Source organism: Oryx dammah, unplaced genomic scaffold, assembly GCF_014754425.2.
Source record: "Oryx dammah isolate SB20612 unplaced genomic scaffold, SCBI_Odam_1.1 HiC_scaffold_20, whole genome shotgun sequence".
In the NCBI taxonomy this organism is placed as follows: Eukaryota; Metazoa; Chordata; class Mammalia; order Artiodactyla; family Bovidae; genus Oryx; species Oryx dammah.
This window is the reverse complement of record NW_024070204.1, coordinates 67261520-67281440: the sequence shown is the minus strand read 5'-3', so window position 1 is coordinate 67281440 and position 19921 is coordinate 67261520. Positions and strand designations below refer to the sequence as shown.

General features: G+C 50.0%; 1 protein-coding gene across 1 annotated transcript in view; it reads right to left on the bottom strand.

Moving 5' to 3' along the window:
- STK10 (serine/threonine kinase 10) overlaps positions 1-19921 on the bottom strand; it is a 128583-nt gene that overhangs the window by 57036 nt on the left and 51626 nt on the right. The window contains exons 3-4 of the mRNA XM_040262752.1: positions 17460-17508; positions 10543-10692 (exon numbers count right to left, since the gene is read on the bottom strand). Coding sequence (XP_040118686.1) covers positions 10543-10692; positions 17460-17508 — 199 coding nt within the window. The remainder of the gene's footprint in view (positions 1-10542; positions 10693-17459; positions 17509-19921) is intronic.

Genomic DNA, 19921 nt, shown 5'->3' with positions numbered 1-19921 from the left:
TCTACTTCTGGAAATAAACTCCCAAACCAGACTTCAAATATACCTGGAAGCTTCTAAAGCATTATTCAAAAGAGTGAAAGACTGGAAATGACCTGAGCTGCTGCTGAAACCTGACTGGCGGATAGTTCAGGAAATTGAGGCTCACTCAGACCATGGGCGGAGGAGCCTGGTAGGCTGCAGTCCATGGGGTCACACAGAGTCGGACACGACTGAGCGACTTCACTTTCACTTTTCACTTTCATGCATTGGCGAAGGAAATGGCAACCCTCTCCAGTGTTCTTGCCTGGAGAGTCCCAGGGATGGGGGAGCCTGGTGGGCTGCCGTCTATGGGGTTGCACAGAGTCGGACACGACTGAAGTGACTTAGCAGCAGCAGCAGCAGACCATGAAATCACACAGTTCGTAAAAAGGATGAGCTTGCCTTTGTGCTAATTTGGAAGCTGGTCCATAACATGCTATTCCCTCCATGGTGCCGACAGCCCAATGCACAGTGTAAAATGGACAGTGTGGATTCCAGTTATATCTTAAGAAGAACGACACGTCCATACTGTGAACACATAGACGTCCATAAACACGGAAAACGGACTGGGAGGCCATCAAACTTAGTCGTGACCACCTGCCCGGAAGTGGGATTTTGGTGGGGGCAGTGTACTGGGGCAGCGTTACATTTTTTACTGTGTACACTTCATAGACAGTATGCATTGCTTTTATGGTTGGAAAAGCTGAAATACATGTGGCAAGTTGGGGGGGCTAGTTTTTGTTTTTAAGTAAAACCCAGTGGGGGCCAGGATGTGGTGAAAGAACTTCACACTCTGCCGGGGGTGTGAACTGGCGCATCCAGCGTGAAGGGCACTCTGGCCTCAGGTATCAACACCGCCTGACACACTGCACACACCCAACAGTCCTGCTTCTGAGCAGCCCTCTAAGCGGAGCGATTACAGACTGAGAGTCACAGACACATACACAGGCACGCCCATCGCCACATTGCTCAGGATCGTGCAAGAAACCTCACAAGATAGCCAACTTTGGGGGATTCATAAGTTCATCATGGTTTGCACAAGCAATGGGATGAAAGAAAAACGTGAAGTAACCATGTTTCTAAGGAACATCTAACGATTTGAGGGGTTATCTGATATTATTCAATTTTTTTAAAAAGCTGACTGGAAAATATATATTATATATATATGTATATATACCATGATCTCACTTAAAAAAAAACAACTACATGTTGATCTAATAAAAACCACTATCTACTGACAACTTATTGGGTGTGGAGCACTACCCAAAGAGGCTTATGCGTATCATTTACCTTGCTCTACACATCACCTTGCATCTCATCAGCATATATGTTACTCTGTATTTATCATTTGTATCTGTGACCCTTTGGGGCAGGGGAAATTATCCTCCTCATTTTACAGATGAGGACAATGAAGTTTAGAGAGATTCAGTAACTTGCGGACGGTCGCCCAACTTAAGGACGGATGTGCTGCTGAGTCCGTGTCCCCTACCACTCTCCATCCCACCTTTCTGAGCACAGAAAAAAGATGAAAGGAAGCTGACAGTGGTACATTCCGGCAAGATCAGAAGGGACTTTAATTTCCTTCTTTGTGGGTCTTATTCCTAATTGTCTATAGGACCGGATCTACCTATATCAGTTCAGTTCAGTTCAGTTCATTGCTCAGTCGTGTCCGACTGTTTGCGACCCCATGAATTCCAGCACGCCAGGCCTCCCTGTCCATCACCAGCTCCCGGAGTTCACTCAGACTCACGTCCATTGAGTCATATCGTCATTCATAAATATGTTTACTTATTACCAAGGCAAGGCTGACTATCAAAGATTCAGACATTTACAGAATAAAAAGTGTCCATAATCCTGGCAGTGATAAACACTTATGAATTTGCTGCATCTAGCTCTAGACTTACTGATATAAATAAAAATCACATATGTAAATAAAACCATAAAAAATTATATGTGCGCGCGCACACACACACACACGCTGCTGTATAGTCGCTTCAGTCCTGTCTGACTATTTGCAATCCTATGGACTGTAGCCCACCAGGCTCCTCTGTTCATGGAATTCTCCAGGCAAGAATACTGGAGTAGGTTGCCATGCTCTCCTCCAGAGGATCTTCCCAACTCAGGGATCGGACCTGGGTCTCCTGCATCACAGGCAGACTCTTTACCACTGAGCTACCAGGGAAACCCATACATATAGGTGTATGTATATGTATATATACACACACATTGGAGAAGGAAATGGCAACCCGCTCCAGTATTCTTGCCTGGAGAATCCCAGGGACAGAGGAGCCTGGTGGGCTGCAGTCCTTCGGGTCACAAAGAGTCGGGCACATCTGAGTGAGTAAGCACATATATACATATATATAAAATGTTCAGGTATTTGCTGCTTTTAAAAGAATGAAATTGGATTAAACATACTATTTTACAACTTGTTTTTTTCCCTTTATGTAAATACATCTTAACAAAAGACTATCATTTTCTACAACTTCATTTTCAATAACTGAAAAAGATTCTACTGTATGACATACCATAACTTATTCAAGTAATCCTCTACCAGAGTAAATTGGATCATTTCTGATTTCTTGCTGTTACTAATATTGCTGCAGTGAATACCACTGTACACATCTTTCTATACATGTGCAAATAGCACACATAACTTTTATAATCAGAAAACTACATAACAGTATAAATGCATTACATATCACACTCTGTGCACACACAGAGAGGCAGTGATCAGCATGCAGTTACATAGGAGACTCTTTCATCTGTCCCCTTAACTGCAGGCGACCTCAAGAATCCAATATAAGAGCAACTTTTTCCCAGACAACACCAGGCCAGCTAGGGCCAACTGCTGCCCAGCAGTCCTCCTCTCCTGGACCCTCTACCCCACGCCCAGGGGGTCCACAGTCCAGCTTGGTCAGGGGTCACCTGAGAGCCTTCCTGGTAGGCCTCAACCCAGGGTGGTGCCACCTGCCCCAGGAAGCATCTGGAAATAAATGGGCAGTCAGGTTGCCACAACGAAGAACTGCTGCCGTGAGCAAGAGCCAGGATGCTGCCCTTCCTTACTTGGCAAAAACTGTCCCATCGAAAACACTGGCAGTGACCCTGCAGGCAAACACTAGCCACAGGCCTCACGGTGCAGACAGAACAGTGAAGCCTCTCTGAGGGTTTAGGACCTGCTGAAACTGGGGTGGGGATGGGAGAATCAAAGGCTTCCACCCACCCAGCCCTGGGAGCCCAGGGGCCTCCTTCCTCTGGATCAGGGCAGCCAGAGGCATGCCCAGGCTCAAAAGGAGGAGGCTTCTACCAATAACCCATAATCTCTCTCATAATAACTACCAGGACATCTGTCTTCCTAGGAATATCATGGAAACAGTACCAAGCAGGGAAGTGAAAAGATTCTACGGTGACTTGGGACAAACTATTTCATGTTTCTGAGCCTCATTTTCTTCATCTAGTAAATGGGGTCCTATCTTTTAAAGTAATTAATATTTGGCTGTATTGGATCTTTGCTGCTGTGCACTAGCTGCAATCAGGGGCTACTCTTGGTTGCAATGCCCAGGCTTCTCTCATTACAGACCACAGGCTCTAGGCACGAGGCTTCAGCAGTTGCAACATGCGGGCTCAGTCGTGACTCACAGGCTTAGTGGTCCCTTGGCATGTGGAACCTTCCCAGACCAGGGATCAAACCCGTGTCCCGTGTCTCATCCACTGTACCACCAGGAAAAGTCCAATGGGGGTCATATTATACAACCAACTGTGAGACCGAAAGAACTGCTCTATTTTTCTTTTTCCATTTTTGTTTTGTTTTTCAGACAACCAGATACAGGGGACCCCTAATTAGGGCTTTGTTTCCCCATTTACTCCCCTCTGTCTTGGGCCTCCCACTCCCACTGCCTTCATCCTCTCTTCTCTCCCCTAAGTCTTCATTTTTCTAGTTGTTTCCCTTTCTCAAGTCAATTGCAAATTCAGTCCTTTGTTTTCCATCCACTTCCACCTCACTCACTCCCTCTTCTGGGTCGCTGTTACTCCAACAGGCTGTGTCAGTCTAGAGTAGAGAGCAGTTGTGTTTTTTTTGGCAACTCCAAATCTTTTCTCCTTCTGGAAAAGCATGTCCCCCACCCACAATCACACTGTTCCATGATGGCAAGGGGGACTGTCACATCGATACATATGCCAGCCCCATTCTCACAGAGTGACTACAAGCTGGGCCAATCAGAGAAGCCTGCTTGCTAGGCCTCCTCAGTTGGACCGGGAATCTGCATCTGAGCCACGCTGGGCCCATCAGAGCTCTTCACTGGGATCACTGACTCTGAGACGGGAAATGCTGCGGCTCAGGTCACTGCAGGAGGTGGTGCTGGGAAAAGTGAGCACTTGGCCCAAAGCTGTGTGTGAGGGCTGGCGCCGAGAGCCCAGCCAACGTGCGCAGAAGGGCAGAAACCAGCGACATTCGGGGCAGCACTTTTTCCAGGGTCCAACCACACATCTCCAGCTGCAAACATACAGCTCGTATCCGTCCCAGCGAGGTTCCGTGCACCCTATACACACATTATCCTGTCTGCCTTAAGTCACATGAGACCAGCTTCTATCATCTGCCACCAAGAGAGTCTAAGGAGGGTAGTGGTTAAGCACTTGGGCTCTGAAGCCAGTTGCTCCTCAGACTAGCTTTGCGACCTTGGGTAAGTTAGTTAACCTCTCTAGGTGCCAAATCCTTCCTCTGCAGAATGTCAGCAGTAGTCTGCGAGGATTCGGTGAGTTACATACTAAACACTGGCTCAGTGCCTGGTAGCCATCATAAAAGAACCAGGACTCCAGCCTGCTGGCAGCAGCAGAAAGGGACTTGGGGTTAGGGTCCAGGTGGGGGTGAGAGGCAGGCGACTGGCCCCTGCCAGGCCCACCTGCGAGGGCTCCTGAATATCAGGGCGCTTTTGGGAACGAGGGATCCTGCAGTTTCATAAGCTGCTAAAGGAACGGCGGTAGTAGGTTCTACTACCTACTGAGCACCCACTATGTGTTGGGCTCTGTGTCAGGCACTCTGGTTTTTAGGGCAGTTCAGACCTCATCTTGGAATTGAAAGACCCCAAAAGTTGTGAAATTCCCCTCCCATCTTCAGAGAAGCACCTCTGGGGAGAGGAACACGATTCTCTGGAGAATGAGGACCACTCCTCCTCACGACAACACTGAGTCATTCCTCAGCCCAGGAAAAAACTCAGTGTATGACAGGCCTCTCTGATGGGCTGGGCACCTATAGATGCTTTGCACGTAGTGTCTCATTAAATCATCATACCAATTCACAAGGTAAGAACCATCAGCCCACTCTTTCTGAGGACACTATGGTTCAAAAGGGTTAGCTGACTCATCCAAGGCCAAGGACAGATCCAGGGCAAAAACACAGATCTTTGGACCTCAGAGTCCTTACCCCACTTTATATCCCAACTGTCTCAGACAGCAGACACTCTTCCTTTCTCTCTCTGCACAAATGGATCCCCACCAGCCAGGAAGAACTTCTTCACACCCACCCAGAGCTGGAATGCCTGCTCTGCTTGGCAACTATCCAGTGAATCTCAGAGGAAGTTTGAAATCCTAGATAGAAGTAAACACTTCACACGAGGAAGAAACCAAATGCCTAGCAGCAAGAGGAACATTACCCATAGCTTCCCTGTGATAGTTACTTTGTGCTTTAACTCACAGGTCACAACCCTGCAGGGAGAGTCTGTTGTTACACCCATTGCACAGATGAAAAGACTGAGGCCTGAATGGTTAAATGTGTTTATTCAGCTCAGAGCTGGCAGAATCAGGATCTGAACCAGGCTTGTCTGTGTCTAGGGCCCACACTTTGCTCAGTTCACTGTGCTGCTTTCCACTTATTCCCGTTCCACTGAGAAACACAAACAGTGTCTCCAGTGAGGCGACATCTTTGCCTGGGAGATAGAGCTGCTGAGCAATTCTCTAACACAGCCCTGAGTTGCATAAGGCCATGCAGGGGAGTGGGGGTGCCTCCAGGGGGCCCAGACAGCTCCAGGGACCTAGGAAGAGGCAGACAGACTGCCACCCCACCTCCCAAGCTTCCTCCACTTCTTGCCAGGCTGCAGATTCCAGGCCCCAGGGGGAAGGATGATTTTCTAAAACAGAATATTAGGTCTCAGCAGGCATCCACACCACAGCTCCCAGGGCCCAGCGGTAACTGTGTAAATACTCGCACATTCAGCTCCCCCTGAACTGTTCTTCCTCCTTAGTTGGCTTCCTGGTTTTCTCAACGGCATCTGCCAAGTCACTGGGAAAGCTGATGCCCCCATTTGCTTCCGTCCCCTCTCTGATGGGTTCCAGGTGGGATTCTGGAGTCTGCTCGGTGAGTCAGTGCCCCCACGCCCCGGACTGCGGGGTCGTGGTGGGGGAAACAGCATGGGAAATGAGGCCCCACCGGGCACATCCCCTCCTGCTGTCTCCACCTGAGCTTCCCTGCTGACCCCTCAGGCTGCTGCAGACCCAGGCTCTCTGTGTCCTGCCTTCTCTGTTTGACATGTTCTTGAAGGCTGAGCAGAAGGTTTGCCTTAAATTCCCCAGGGCACATGAGCCTCTCCTGTCCAAGACTCTGCCTGACCTGGCCCTTCCCTGCCTTCCCTCCACCTTTGACAGAGCCGGTCCACTAGCAGCCGGAGCCAGAGGGACCCGAGTCCAAACTCTGCTGCTTCTCGCCTCCATGGACTGACCCTGAGCATCTCACGCTAGCGTGGGCTTCGGTACCACACCATGATGGGTACAGTCCCCTCCCCTCTCCCAAGTGTCCCCTGGAGTGCTGAGTAAATGAGATAACATCTAGAAAGCACTCTGTCTAATGGCTGGCACCTAGATGATGCTTCATAGACCCAAATGTATGTGTTATTATTTTTACTATCACTCCCTGCAAAATACCCTACCAGGCCTTACTCGGCACCTCTGCCCACAAGGCTAGACCTCTCTGCCCAAGCTGGTTTACCTGGCAAGTACCCACCTGCCTTTTCACAACCCAGCTCAAACTATCCTCTCACCAAGTCTCTAGAATTCTAAACACCCAACCCTCAGGCCCAGGTAGGGGAACAGGCCACCCCTCCCTGCACACCCACACCCCAGTGCTGGCTCCTTCCCCGGTCCCGATGCTCCCATGTCTCCCTACTGGCCTGGGAAGCCTGCAAGAGGAGGACAGGGGTCTCTGTCCTGCTGTCCCCAGAGCCCAGCACAGGACAGGGCTTGGCACACACCAGACACTTAACAAAACAACAGTAATTACAGCTGGCTTTTCCGGAGAGCTTACTCTATCTATCTTCTTATAACCAGTATCACAAAGCTCTGGATGAGCCTTCATCGTCGCTTCAGTGATAGAGATGAGAAAGTCGACAGGCAGCAGGTGAGGTAACATGCATATCCAAGGTCAAAGAGCTGGGCGCAGACTTGGATCTGAACCCAGGTTTCCTGGGCTCCCTGGCCTTCCCTGGTGGCTCAGACAGTAAAGAACACGCCTGCAATGCGGGAGAACTGGGATCGATCCCTGGGTCAGGAAGACCCCCTGGAGGAGGGCATGGCCACCCACTCCAGTATTCTGGCCTGGAGAATCCCATGGACAGAGGAGCCTAGCAGGCTACAGTCCATGGGGTCACAAAGAGTCAGACACGACTGAACGACTAAGCACACACACACTCTCAGGCTCCAGGGTGCAAGCTCTTAACCTCTCCAGCCAAGAGGATGAAACAGGAGGAAAGACAGCCATAGCAGGTGGGGGCTGGGCCTCAGGGTCCCAAGGAGCCTTGTCTTCAGGAACAGAATCAAGTGTGGCCTCACTCATGCCTGGTTATGAGAAGCCCTCTCACACAGCTCACTTCAAGAGAGCACCAACCCTACCCTCTGGGGGACAGAGAACTTCTAACAAGCTCCCAGGTAATGATGCTACCTACCACTGACCAGGCTTTGGTTCCTGAGGGTTCAGAGCTGTGGTTCTCAAAGTGTGGTCCCTCGGATCGGCAGCATCAGCTGGGAGCTTATGAGAAACACAGGTTCTTTGGCCCCCTCCACAGACAGAAGCCCCAAGAGATGCACCCAGCAAGCTGAGACTCAGAAGCCCACCAGGTGACCAAGAAGCACTAAATCTGAGAGCCCAGTGGTCTTGCATCGCTCGTGTGAGACCTCCAGCTGTCGGCTCCCGGCTCTCGCTGCGGTGCAGGAGCCGGGAGGTGAGCAGCGGCCTGGGCTCGCCCCTGCCCCTGTCCTCAGCATGCCTGCGGCAGGCCCTCCCCGTCTCTGAGCTTCAGAGTCCTCAAAGCGGGGATGGAGGAGCCGTGCCATTTCTGTGCCCATCCTGATTATTGCTGTGGTTTGCTGGTGGTACAGTTTCTTGTGGACATAATTAAAATGTTCCTTAAAGAGACGAAGGTAGGGACTTCCCTGGTGGTACAGTGATTAAGAATCTGCCTTCCAATGCAGGGAACATGAGTTCAACCCCTACTCAGGGAACTAAGATTTCACATAACCCGGGGCAACTAAGCCTGAGCACTCCAACTACTGAGCCTGCACGCCCTGTGGCCTGTGCAACTCAACTAGAGAGGAGCCCACGCACCGCAACAAAGATCCCGTGTGCCACAGCTAAGACCCAGCACAGCCAGAAACAAAGAAAGAAGGAGACGGAGGGAGCTGCTAGAGAAACCGCACGTAACGCCACTTCTGTGCTGGAAGCTCCGGGCTGAGGAAGAGGAGCGGCTGCAGGTGAATGAACTGTTTACCACCAGAGGAGGAGGTCAGTAGAAAGTAGAGTTGAATGTAGTCAAACGATCAACAAGAGATTGCCATCTCTCTATTGATAATATCACCCCCTAAATCCTCTCTATCCACACATCCTTCTATGGACAAAGATGCAGGCAGAGGTAACTGGGATGACCCTCAGGGCCAAGGTCTGGAGGATGAGACTGCACGCACTTTCTGACTTCCCGTTTAAACCTTCCTGAACTGTGTGCATTTTCTGTAACAAACATACAGAGCTTTTTCATCAAACAATGAAAACCATTACTTTAAAAAATAGCATTATAGGCATTTATACAACAATGAAGGAGTAGATGCAGGAAGAGTTAAAAGCTATTGTCCCAGGGATGGGGCAGGGAAAGGAGGTAGTAAAAGCAGAGGACACAGGCATGTGTTATTTTGGTTTAAAAACGTATTAAAAATAAAAAGAAGTCTGACACGTGCTACCACATGGACGGACCTTGAGGACATTGTGCTAAGAGAAATAAGCCAGTCACAAGAACACAAATGATTGCACTTGTGGAGCAGACATATTCAGAGAGACCTGGAGGAGAACGGTGGCTGCTGGGAGCCGGGGTCAGAGAGTGGGGAGGGACGCTGCTTAATGGGTGCAGTTCGGGCAGATGACGAAGTCCCGGAGATGCGTGACGGTGGCGGCTGACAGCGCCGTGAATGCGTTCCATGCCCCTGAACTAGGCATGTAGTTACTGACAAGTAGCTAAGACGGTAAATTTTATGTTACGCGTGTTTCGTGTGTGTGCTCAGTGGTTCAGTGGGGTCCAACTCTTTGTGACCCCATGGACTGTAGCCCGCCAGGCTCCTCTGTCCATGGGGTTTTCCAGGCAAGAACACTGGAGTGGGTTTGCCATTTCCTCCTCCAGGGGATTTTCCTGACCCAGGGGCCGAGCCCACGTCTCCTACATTGGCAGGTGGATTCCTTACCGCTGTGTCGTCTGGAAACCCTATGTATATTTTACCACAGTTGGAAAAAAAACAAACAGGGGATTCATAATGAAAAAAAAATAAGGTTTCGATATATGCCCCTAATGTACTATTTTCCACCTGCAAATGGACCTCCACCTGTCACTTTCCCTCAAATCCTATCTATCGGAAGCAAGAGCAAAAGGGGTTGGACCAGTGCCTCCTTGAGGCGCTGCCAGCCCGTGGACAAGATCATGGTTGGTAGTGAGGGGCTGACTGTGCACTATAGGATGCTGGGCAACCATCACCTCTACAGACCACGTTCCAGTGGTCTCTCCCCACCCCTAGTTGCGACAATCAGAGATGTCTCCAGACACTGCCAGTGTCCCTGGGGGATAAACTCTCTCTCCGCTGAGAACCCTGGGTTAGGTGGAACCACGATGGGCACCGTGCCCCGCTGGACAGGGACAGACCTGGAAGGACCTCAGCCTCCCATGGGAGTGTGGATTCACACTCCCTCCCGTCCACAGAGGCTGGGCCAAAACCCCAGGTGGGCAGTGTGGGGCGCTGCCTTCCCACTTTGCCCGAGATGCCCCTTACCCAGCCTGAAGGCTGGGCCAAAACCTCAGGTGGGCAGTGCGGGGCGCTGCCTTCCCACTTTGCCCGAGATGCCCCTTACCCAGCCTGAAGGCTGGGCCAAAACCCCAGGTGGGCAGTGCGGGGCGCTGCCTTCCCACTTTGCCCGAGATGCCCCTTACCCAGCCTGAAGGCTGGGCCAAAACCCCAGGTGGGCAGTGTGGGGTGCTGCCTTCCCACTTTGCCCGAGATGCCCCTTACCCAGCCTGATGTCCCCCTCGAGGGTCATGAGCACGTTGCCAGCTTTCAGATCCCGGTGGATGATCTTCTTGCCATGCAGGAAGGTGAGGGCTTCTAGCATCTGGCGGCAAACCACCTGAATCTGGGGCTCAGTGAGGCCTCTGTCCAGCTCTGGAAACAGAGAAGAGAACATGTCAGTTCAGCAAGCGTCCAGTGCAGGCAACTGCAAGTCAGGCTCCTGCAGGCACAAGAAGCACACCAGCCACCAATGTGCTTGAGCCCTTACTGTACACCAGGCACCCTGCCAAGCACTTTACACGCCCCCTGCTTTGGGCTCACAGTAACCCTATAGGACAGGCACAGCTGTTACCCCATGTCACAGGTGAGGGGACTGATGCTCAGAGAAGTCAAGTCACTTGCTCAGGGTCACACAGTAGGGGTCACAGACCTGAGACTGAAAACAGCCAGCTGGGCTTCAGAGCTCAGGTATGCAAACACAACCCTTCTGAGGGGCAGAGACCTGTTCCGTGAGCAGGTCCTGAGGGTCAGGCTCCATGCCGTGTGCAGGGTCTCAGCGAGGCATGGAAATGACGAGCAGTGCTGGAAACACAGTGGGCTTGGGGGCGAGGGAGGGCAGCAACCCCTTCTAGCTGGGGGATCAGGAGGCTCCCCAGAGGAAGCAGCTTTCAAGCTGTGTCCTGAAGGAAGAACAAATGTTTGAGAGGAGAAAAGGTGGCGCCAGGGCATTCCAGGTCGAGGAACCAGCCAAAGGAGTGGCCTGGAGGCGACAGGAGCTGGTGCTGAAAAAAGGTAAGCAGGCTGCTGGTGATGGTGGGGCATGAGATGTGGGAGGAGAGGGGCCATCACCAAAAGCCTCTGGGGCACTAGCTGGGGCCCTGGATGCACACGCGCACACACACAACACAACACACACAGACACACATGCTCTACACTCAACACAGTGTTCACTGAGAGACAGCAGGGCTGTCCTCTCTGATTCCTGCAGGGGGGAACAGCAAGTAACAAGGGACCTTCCCCTCCCTGCATGGAGAAGTGAAGGTTATAGGTCGGCAGGAGATATGGAGGCTGAGCTTCCTTTGAAGTGCAATGGGCAGTCCAGGAGAGGTTCTGAGAGGGACAGAGATACAGCTTGAGCTTTGCATTAAAAAATTCCTCCTGGCACAGCAAGTGAAGAGTGTGCAGGGGAACAAGGGTGGGCATGGGCTTAGCTGGCAGCCACACGGTAGTCCAGGAGGGCTATGTGGTGGCCAAGGCTTCACAGAGGAAGGATTCCTGACTTGGGTCAGGGAGGTGGGAATGACAGGGTGTGCGACCTAGTGGGTGCAGTGGGAGGAAGGGCATGAGAAGAGTCAAGGATGACATCCCACGCTAAGGGCTTTGTGAGCCATCATGATTATTTCTTTTTTAAATATTTTGGGCATGCCAAGGGGCAAGTGGGATCATAGAAACCCATGCTCCTGCATTGGAAGCTTGAAGTCTACACTGCAGAACCACCAGGGCAGTTCAGTCACTCAGTTGTGTCCAACTCTTTGCGACCCCATGGACTGCAGCATGCCAGGCCTCCCTGTCCATCACCAACTCCAGAAGCTTGCTCAAACTCAAGTCCATCGAGTCGGTGATGCCATCCAACCATCTCATCCTCTGTCACCCCTTCTCCTCCTGCCTTCAATCTTCCCCAGCATCAGGGTCTTTTCCAATGAGTCAGTTCTTTGCATCAGGTAGCCAAACTACTGGAGTTTCAGCTTCAACATCAGTCCTTCCAATGAACACCCAGGACTGACTTCCTTTATGATGGACTGGTTGGATCTCCTTGCAGTCCAAGGGACTCTCAAGAGTCTTCTCCAACACCACAGTTCAAAAGCATCAATTATTTGGCATTCATACATGTGAGAAAAGGCTACTGGAGAAACCATAGCCTTGACTCGATGGACCTTTATTAGCAAAGTAATGTCTCTGCTTTTTAATAGTTAGCCATGGCTTTTCTTCCAAGGAGCATCTTTTAATTTCACGGCTGTAGTCACCGTCTGCAGTGATTTTAGAGCCCCCAAAAATACTCTTTCACTGTTTCCATTGTTTCCCTAGCTATTTGCCATGAAGTGATGGGACCAGATGCCATGGTCTTAGTTTTCTGAATGTTGAATTTTAGGCCAAATTTTTCACTCTTCTCTTTCACTTGCATCAAGAGGCTCTTTAGTTCTTCTTCATTTTCTGCCATAAGGGTGGTGTCATCTGCATATCTGAGGTGATTGATATTTATCCCAGCAATCTTGATTCCAGCTTGTGCTTCATCCAGCCCAGCATTTCACATGATGTACTCTGCATAGAAGTTAAATAAGCAGGGTGGCAATATACAGCCTTGACGTACTCCTTTTCCTATTTGGAACCAGGCTGTTGTTTCATGTCCAGTACTAACTGTTGCTTCCTGACCTGCATACAGATTTCTCAGGAGGCAGGTCAGGTGGTCTGGTGTTCCCATCTCTTTAAGAAATTTCCAGTTTGTTGTGATCCACACAGTCAATGGCTTTGGTGTAGTCAATAAAGCAGAAATAGATGTTTTTTCTGGAACTCTCTTGCTTTATCTATGATCCAAAGGATGTTGGCAATTTGATCTCTGGTTCCTCTGCCTTTTCTAAGTCCAACTTGAACTTCCGGAAGTTCATGGTTCATGTACTGTTGAAGCCTGGCTTGGAGAATTTTCAGCATTACTTTGCTAGTGTATGAGATGAGGGCAATTGTGTGGCAGTTTGAGCATTCTTTGGCATTGCCTTTTTCTGGGATTGGAATGAAAACTGACCTTTTCCAGTCCTGTGGCAACTGCTGAGTTTTCCAAATTTGCTGGCATATTGAGTGCAGCACTTTCACAGCATCATCTTTTAGGATTTGAAATAGCTCAACTGGAATTCTATCACCTCCACTATGCTTTCTAAGGCCGACTTGACTTCACATTCCAGGATGTCTGGCTCTAGGTGAGTGATCACACCATTGTGATTTTCTGGGTCATGAGGATCTTTTTTGTATAGTTCTATGTATTCTTGCCACCTCTTCTTAATATCTTCTGCTTCTGTTGTTAGGTCCATAACATTTCTGGCCTTTATCAAGCCCATCTTTGCTCCCTTGGTTATCTCTAATTTTTTTGAAGAGATCTCTAGTCTTTCCCATTCTGTTGTTTTCCTCTATTTCTTTGCACTCATCACTGAGGAAGGCCTTCCTATCTCTCCTTGCTATTCTTTGGAACTCCACATTCAAATGGGTATATCTTTCCTTTTCTCCTTTGCCTTTAGTTTCTCTTCTTTTCTCAGCTATTTGTAAGGCCTCCTCAGACAACCATTTTGCCTTTTCACATTTCCTTTTCTTGGAGATGGTCTTGATCACTGCCTTCTGTACAATGTCATGAACCTCTGACCATAGTTCTTCAGGCACTCTATCAGATCTAATCCCTTGAATCTATTTCTCACTTCCACTGTATAATCATAGGGGATTGGATTTAGGTCATACCTGAATGGTCTAGTGGCTTTCCCCACTTTCTTCAATTTAAGTCTGAATTTGGCAAGAAGGAGTTCATGAGCTGAGCCACAGTCAGCTCCCGGTCTTGTTTTTGCTGACTGTATAGAGCTTCTCCATCTTTGGCTGTAAAGAATATTATCAATCTGATTTTGGTGTTGACCATCTGGTGATGTCCATGTGTAGAGTCTTCTCGTATTGTTGGCAGAGGGTGTTTGCTATGACCAGTATGTTCGCTTGGCAGAACTCTATTAGCCTTCGCCCTGCCTCATTCTGTACTCCAAGGCCAAATTTGCCTGTTACTCTAGGTGTTTCTTGACTTCCTACTTTTGCTTTCCAGTGAATGCAAGGACATCTTTTTTGGGTGTTAGTTCTAGAAGGTTTGTAGGTCTTCATAGAACTGTTCAGCTTCTTCAGCATTACTTGTCAGGCCATAGACTTGGACTGCTGTGATATTGAATGGTCTGCCTTGAAAAAACAGAGATCATTCTGTCGTTTTTGAGATTGCAGCCAAGTACTGCATTTCAGACTCTTCTGTTGACTATGATGGCTACTCCATTTCTTCTAAGGGATTCCTGCCCACAGTAGTAGATATAATGGTCATCTCAGTTAAATTCACCCATTCCAGTCCATGTTAGTTCACTGATTCCTAAACGTCAGTGTTCACACTCTTGCCATCTCCTGTTTCACAACTTCCAATTTGCCTTGATTTACGGACCTAACATTCCAGGTTCCTATGCAATATTGCTCTTTACAGCATCAGACTTTACTTCCATCACCAGTCACATCCACAACTGGGTATTGTTTTTGCTTTGGCTCTGTCTCTTCATTCTTTCTGGAGTTATTTCCCCACTGATCTTCAGTAGCATATTGGGCACCTACCAACCTGGGGAGTTCATCTTTCAGTGTCCTATCTTTTTGCCTTTTCATGCTGTTCATGGGGTTCTCAAGGCAAGAATACTAAAGTGGTTTGCCATTCCCTTCTCCAGCAGACCACGTTTTGTCAGAAGTCTTCACCATGACCCATGGTGTAGGGCCACCCAAGACAGACAAGGGCAGTCTGTGATTACCTAGTTCTTGCTCCTGCCCAAGCTCCTGGGCTGAGGTCAGCCCCAGTCCTGCCTGCTTGGTCCTTAGGCTGAAGGCTCCCAGGCACTGCATTGAGGCCTCCCTCTGGTTGGGGCTTCCAGGTTCCCCTGCAGCACCTAGAGGAATCCCCAAGGTCAGATCCCTCAGGCTCAGTAAAAACAAGCATGTCAGCCAGGGTGGAGGCTCTGCCTCCAGTGTCCTGGGAAGCCCGGCTCCAGAGCAGGCTGAACCAGGGATCATTCTGGGTCCATAACTCCTTCCCTGCAGCCTCGTCCTCGACCCCTGCATCTCCCCCAGCCAGGGTCCAATCTCAGAGTCTGTGCAGACTTCAGGACCACACAGACTGGGCCTGAACTTGTGCACTGCCTCTTACTGGCCGTGTGATTTCTGGCAAGTCACTCTATCTCCCTGCATCTTCACTATTGGTCTGTAAAATGGAATGAGGGGGACATGAAGGCAGGGCTCCAGAGATAAAGCATGTTAATGTCTCAGCATGGAACACAGTCAAGGAAAGGTGATGACTATTACGCTGGTCCTGAGATTATGCTGGAATGTCTGTAGCAAATTTTTAAATGTCAAAAGTGTACCTGGCTCATGTCTGGTTTACTTACATAGATGAAACAGGAAAAATCAAAGTGAGGAGGAGGAGGAAGATGACCTCAATGCCACCATTTTTTGAGCCTTTACAATGCACCAGCACAAGGATAAAGTGTTGGGTGCGTTATTTCACGAAAGCTTTATAATAATCCACAGAGGCAGATAGACATAACTCAATTTAACAATTTCTTTTGTTTTGATGTGGACCATGTTTTAAAGCCTTGTTATTAAATTTGTTACAATATTGCTTCTGTTTTATGTTTTGGTGTTTTTGGCCAGGGCCATGTGAGATCTTGACTCCCCAACCAGAGACTGAACCGGAAGGCGGAGTCTTTAGCACTAGATGGCCAGGAAAGTCCCTATGACACATTGTTAAAGTCCAGTTTATTGAGATACAATTTACATACAGTAAAGTTCTCCTTTTTGGGTGTACAGTTCTGTGAATTTTGGCAACTGTATGTAGTCACAGCAACAGTACTACAGTTTAGATACAGAATACATACTTCTATCACTCCCCCAAACTCCCCACTGTCCCCCTTTCGCCCCCCAACTCCAGCCGCGAAGCAATCACTAATTAGATCTGGTCCTATAGTTTCATCTTTTTCTAGAAAGGCATATAGTTGGAATCACACAGCATGGTGAATTTTTAAGGTAAATTTTTGATTACACACCAATACATGAATACTTTCTTCCTAATAAAAAAAAGTTGCAACACTGCAGATGAGCGTAAGTCCCCTTTGAAACCACATCCCAACCTGCACCTCATCCTTCTGCTCTTCAGGAGAGCTGAGAGCCAAAAATTTATAACAGCTAGCAAGTCACGGCCAGCAGGATCAGAACGAGCACTGGCATAAACAAACTACAGCGGCCATACAGTGATGCACCAGACGCTTGCTCCCCCATGCTGTAAAGGGGCCAGCCCAGTGCCCCGCAGCTAGTAAGCTGAGGAACCTGCGATGGCCCTCAGGAAGCCTAGGCTCGTCCCTCTACACAGTTCTACAAGGCGATGGGCGACAACCCAGGGCAGAAAGGCCCTCTGAGCAGAGCAGGCATCTGTGGGAGAGTCAACCCCTGGCCACAGAGCTGCAGCTGCGACCTGGCTCTCACTGGGCCAGCTCTCCCCATGCCAGCTTCTCTTATCCCACCTGGATTTCTAAAATAGTAATGGCACTGTTTCTTCATGCTGCCACCAACAGAGAGCAGTCCTGGGGCTGGACCAGTTAGTTCCATCAGGAGAACTGAGAGAAAATGGGTAGAGATCCCCGCTTTTCAAAGAACCTCCCTCAGGGGTCTCATTTTCACCTCCTACAAGTGCTGTGGGGTTTGGCAAGGGGGCAGCACACCAGTCTTGCATCCAGACAGCTTGAGGGAGCCAGTGATCCACTCAAGGACATATGGCTCTTTGAACGAGAAGTTTTGGTCTTCTGAGTACCCTGCATCCTCTCCAGTAACCCAACCCCTGCTCCCAGATGTGGACAGAGTGGGAAGGTACTCAAACAGACCACGGGCATTACTGGGGTAGGAAAGTGATGGATCCCAGTGCTCGACAGAGCCGACCCCTGCACCACTGCCCTGCATCAAGGAGGACTTATCCAGGGGCTTCCCTGGCCATCCAGTGGTTAGGACTCCATGCTTCCATCGCAGGGGACACAGGTTCAATCCCTAGTTAGGAAACTAAGATCCTGCAAGCCACTCAGAGAGGCCAAAAAAAAAAAAAAGAAATGACTCACCCAGCATGATGGCATCCACAGCTCCCCCAGGACAGAACTCGATCATAATCTGCAGAAAATACAAGGCAAAGTAACATGAGCAGAACTGCCCAGCCCACGAATCAGGAGCCCCACCCCCAGGGCCAGCCCTGATCAGATAGGTCTGCTAGCATTTGCTCTTCGGCCCCTCTCACTCCTGCCCAGGGGTTTGCCCAGTCTGCCCCTACACCCCTGAAACCTGACATCAGTTCTTATAGGAGGCTCTCACACCCAGGAATTACTTGGGCACTTCATTTTTCAGAGGAAAAAAAAAAAAAAAAAACATGAAAACCTGCAGCTTCAGCGAACAGCCTTTTCAGCCAAGCCCGCATCCTTCCCTTCTCCTCTCATCGGCCCTGTCCGCTCATTCACCCCTACCCACCAGCCACCCTGCTTCTTACAATTCAAAGCCAAGTCTCGGAGGATTGCAGCACCTGTCTGTTGACTCTTCTCCGTCACCCAGAGGCTGGAGTATCAGAACATCAGGTCCTTGAAGCCCAGCTCAGGTAGAGAAATCAAAGCCCAGAAAGGAGCTGTAATTGACCAAGGCCACACAGGTTGTCTGGTGGCTCCTGAATGGAGAGCAGGTTTTCCTAACCTCCAGGTCATTCATTCATTCACTCAGCACACATCCAACAGGTAGCAGGCCCTGGGAGAACCACCTGATACGGCCCTTCAGGGGCTCCCAGCCCAGTGCAGCAAATGGAAAAAGCCAGTTAGAGTCACAAGTGCCGGGGGTGCTGACACAGGCCCCCTCCCTGGTCCACCCCCATCTTCACTCTTTCTGGCCGACTCTGGGCTCATATCATATATACAGGAAGACGCTTTCTCTTTTTTTTTAAGTGCAGACAGAGATGGGTGGGGAAGGCAGAAAGTGACACAAAGTTCAAGGCACTCGCAGCATCTCCTGCAGCTCAGGGTCAGACACAGTGCCTGAGGGGCGCTAAGAAGGCCCGCTGCTCTAAATAGAAAAGAAGACCTCAGCCGTGACCTCACTGGGCCAGAGCCAGCTCTCCAGCCACAGGAGGGAGGAGCTGCTCCAGTGTTTCGACGAGGCCTCCTAACTTGTAATTGACTTTCCAGAGGCTTCCCGGCGCTGTAGATATGAGGATGCGGTGATGCCTGGTTGGACCCAAGTCCCAAGCCCACCGCTCACTAGCTGTGGCCTTGGGCAAGTCATTTCAACCGTGTGAGCCTGTTTTCTCAACTGTAAGACAGAGCTGCTGATGCTGTTCCTCTTAGCTGGGCCCCACCTCTGAGCTATATTTAGGGGACAGGCCACCCCTGGAGGTCAAGCAGGGAGCTCTAAGCTGGGCCAGGGACACCAGAGAAAAGGGTAACAGGGAGGGGAAGGCTGTGGCGCCCTCCCTCAGCCCAGGGCAACAGACAGGCCTGCCACATGCTGGCTGAGGCTACACGCCACGGGAGGAGGCCGGGCAAGGCACTGTCCACCCTCTCACACACCACCACCTGCCAGCGAGGAAGCACAGGGCCCGTGATGCTCCCACAGCCACTCTGGTCCTGCTTGGCCATGAGAACGTCAGGCGTGCCCAGCTCCCCTGGACTACTCTTTACCACCGTGCTGACTATCGTCCTAAATAAAAGTCATCAGAGATGCGCTAACATGCTGCAACCGGTACATGAGGAAGCAGCACTTCTTTCTTCCACTCACTCACTCACTCACTCGAGCGTTCACTGAACTGACCACCAACCAACCAGGCTTATTCCCAGGGTCAGAGCGACCTGGATATGGGCACCAACCTCGCGAAGCTCAGCATACCATTCTGCCTTTTAATAATGCTTGGCGCTACAAAAGGGAACCCCAAATCCTAATTGCTAGTAAAAGCCCAGCCACAAGAGGCAGGAGTGGAAGAAAAGCCCAGCTTAGTCACCACACAAGTCGCTTACAAACAAGCACGTGGCCTGTAAGATGGTGGGATGGCATGCCCAGAGCCCACAGGAGTGACAGCCATCCAGGCCTTGATGGGCGACACGTGAGACTCAGTCAGTACGAACTGTTTCTAGGATTTTTTTCTTGAGCTCAGGGGTTCAGGGTTTTTTTTTGTTTTGTCTTGTGTTTTGAGACCCCATGAAAGCCACCTTCTCACCCCTCATATAGAAAGATGCAAATACAAACAAATGTTTGTGTGCAATTTCACTGACTTCTTGCATGCCCTCAAGTCCCACCACCAAACCCAGGTCAGTTTCCACCAGCTACTGACTACCCAGCCTTGGCAATGACCTACCTCTCTGTAAAATGTGACAACACTAGAGATGCCCCCAGAACCACTCTAAGGATCCGATGAGGTGGTATGTATCAAGCAACAAGCCTGAGCCTCACACACACAGAGAGACAGGGCAGGCTCAGCCGTCTCCTCCTCTACCACGGGGCAGCTAAAGAGGAAAGGTGGTAGGCTTGGCCTCGAGTCCTGGCATGTGTGTGG